The 2459-nt window shown below is 50.4% G+C and overlaps 1 protein-coding gene across 1 annotated transcript; it reads right to left on the bottom strand.

Annotated features, from left to right (window-relative positions):
* Positions 1–281: 281 nt before the first annotated feature.
* LOC141986077 (uncharacterized) lies at positions 282–2050 on the bottom strand. Its single transcript, XM_074950235.1, has 2 exons — positions 1381–2050; positions 282–802 (listed from the first exon to the last, which is right to left on the bottom strand). Exons 1-2 carry the CDS (start codon positions 1961–1963, stop codon positions 282–284), a joined length of 1104 nt encoding a protein of 367 aa, XP_074806336.1. The 5' UTR covers positions 1964–2050.
* Between the last annotated feature and the right edge of the window lie 409 nt (positions 2051–2459).

A 2459-nucleotide genomic window follows, 5' to 3' on the forward strand; every position in this document is an offset into this window, starting at 1 on the left:
ACCAGTTTCATGACTGGCCAGGCTACGGTGTGAAAGTTCTGTTTGTTTCTCCTTGATGAAACCCCCCGCCCCTTGGTTCACTCTACTTCCTTGTAAGCTAACCACCCTCCCCTCCTCCCTTTGATCACCTCTTGCAGAGGCAATAAAGTCATTGTTGCTTCACATTCATGCATTCTTTATTCATTCATCACACAAATAGGGGGATGACTACCAAGGTAGCCCAGGAGGGGTGGTGGAGGAGGGAAGGAAAATGCCACACAGCACTTTAAAAGTTTACAACTTTAAAATTTATTGAATGACAGCCTTCTTTTTTTTGGGCAATCCTCTGTGGTGGAGTGGCTGGTTGGCCGGTGGCCACCCCACCGCGTTCTTGGGCGTCTGGGTGTGGAGGCTATGGAACTTGGGGAGGAGGGCGGTTGGTTACACAGGGGCTGTAGTGGCAGTCTGTGCTCCAGCTGCCTTTGCTGCAGCTCAACCATACACTGGAGCATACTGGTTTGGTCCTCCAGCAGCCTCAGCATTGAATCCTGCCTCCTCTCATCACGCTGCCGCCACATTCGAGCTTCAGCCCTCTCTTCAGCCCGCCACCTACTCTCTTCAGCCCGCCACCTCTCCTCCTGGTCATTTTGTGCTTTCCTGCAGTCTGACATTATTTGCCTCCACGCATTCGTCTGTGCTCTGTCAGTGTGGGAGGACAGCATGAGCTCGGAGAACATTTCATCTCGAGTGCGTTTTTTTTTCTTTCTAATCTTCACTAGCCTCTGGGAAGGAGAAGATCCTGTGATCATTGAAACACATGCAGCTGGTGGAGAAAAGAAAAGGGACAGCGGTATTTAAAAAGACACATTTTATAAAACACTGGCTACACTCTTTCAGGGTAAACCTTGATGTTAACATTACATACATAGCACATGTGCTGTCGTTACAAGGTCGCATTTTGCCTCCCCCCACCGCGTGGCTACCCCCTCAACCCTCCCCACTCCCTGTGGCTAACAGCGGGGAACATTTCTGTTCAGCCGCAGGCAAACAGCCCAGCAGGAATGGGCTCCTCTGAGTGTCCCCTGAAGAAAAGCACCCTATTTCAACCAGTGACCATGGATTATATCTCACTCTCCTGAGGATAACACACGAACGGATGTTGCTTGAACGCCAGCAAACATACACTGCAATGCTTTGTTGTACAATGATTCCCGAGTACGTGTTACTGGCCTGGAGTGGTAAAGTGTCCTACCATGAAGGACGCAATAAGTCTGCCCTCCCCAGAAACCTTTTGCAAAGGCTTTGGGAGTATATCCAGGAGAGCCGCGAATGCCAGGGCAAAGTAATCCTTTCACATGCTTGCTTTTAAACCATGTATAGTATTTTAAAAGGTACACTCACCGGAGGTCCCTTCTCCGCCTGCTGGGTCCAGGAGGCAGCTTTGGGTGGGTTCAGGGGGTACTGGCTCCAGGTCCAGGGTGAGAAACAGTTCCTGGCTGTCGGGAAAACCGGTTTCTCCGCTTGCTTGCTGTGAGCTATCTACAACCTCGTCATCATCATCATCTTCTTCGTCCCCAAAACCTGCTTCCGTATTGCCTCCATCTCCATTGAAGGAGTCAAACAACACGGCTGGGGTAGTGGTGGCTGAACCCCCTAAAATGGCATGCAGCTCATCATAGAAGCGGCATGTTTGGGGCTCTGACCCGGAGCGGCCGTTCGCCTCTCTGGTTTTCTGGTAGGCTTGCCTCAGCTCCTTCAGTTTCACGCGGCACTGCTTCGGGTCCCTGTTATGGCCTCTGTCCTTCATGTCCTGGGAGATCTTGACAAAGGTTTTGGCATTTCGAAAACTGGAACGGAGTTCTGATAGCACGGATTCCTCTCCCCATACAGCGATCAGATCCCGTACCTCCCGTTCGGTCCATGCTGGAGCTCTTTTGCGATTCTGAGACTCCATCATGGTCACCTCTGTTGATGAGCTCTGCATGGTCACCTGCAGCTTGCCACGCTGGCCAAACAGGAAATGAGGTTCAAAAGTTCGCGGTTCTTTTCCTGTCTACCTGGCCAGTGCATCTGAGTTGAGAGTGCTGTCCAGAGCGGTCAAAATGGAGCACTCTGGGATAGCTCCCGGAGGCCAATACCGTCTAATTGTGTCCACAGTACCCCAAATTCGACCCGGCAAGGCCGATTTAAGCGCTAATCCGCTTGTCAGGGGTGGAGTAAGGAAATCGATTTTAAGAGCCCTTTAAGTCGAAATAAAGGGCTTCATCGTGTGGACGGGGGCAGGTTTACATCGATTTAATGCTGCTAAATTCGACCTAAAGTCCTAGTGTAGACCAGGGCTAGGTCTTCATTTATATTTGAGGATTTCTGGTCCAGATCCTGCAAGGTGCTGCTCAACACTTAATAGCTACTGTACTAGGAAATGATTCTTAAATATTTTCAGAGTTCTTTTTTCCTTGGGCTGGATAGCCCAGGAGACT

This window comes from Natator depressus, chromosome 4, assembly GCF_965152275.1.
Source record: "Natator depressus isolate rNatDep1 chromosome 4, rNatDep2.hap1, whole genome shotgun sequence".
NCBI lineage: Eukaryota > Metazoa > Chordata > Testudines > Cheloniidae > Natator > Natator depressus.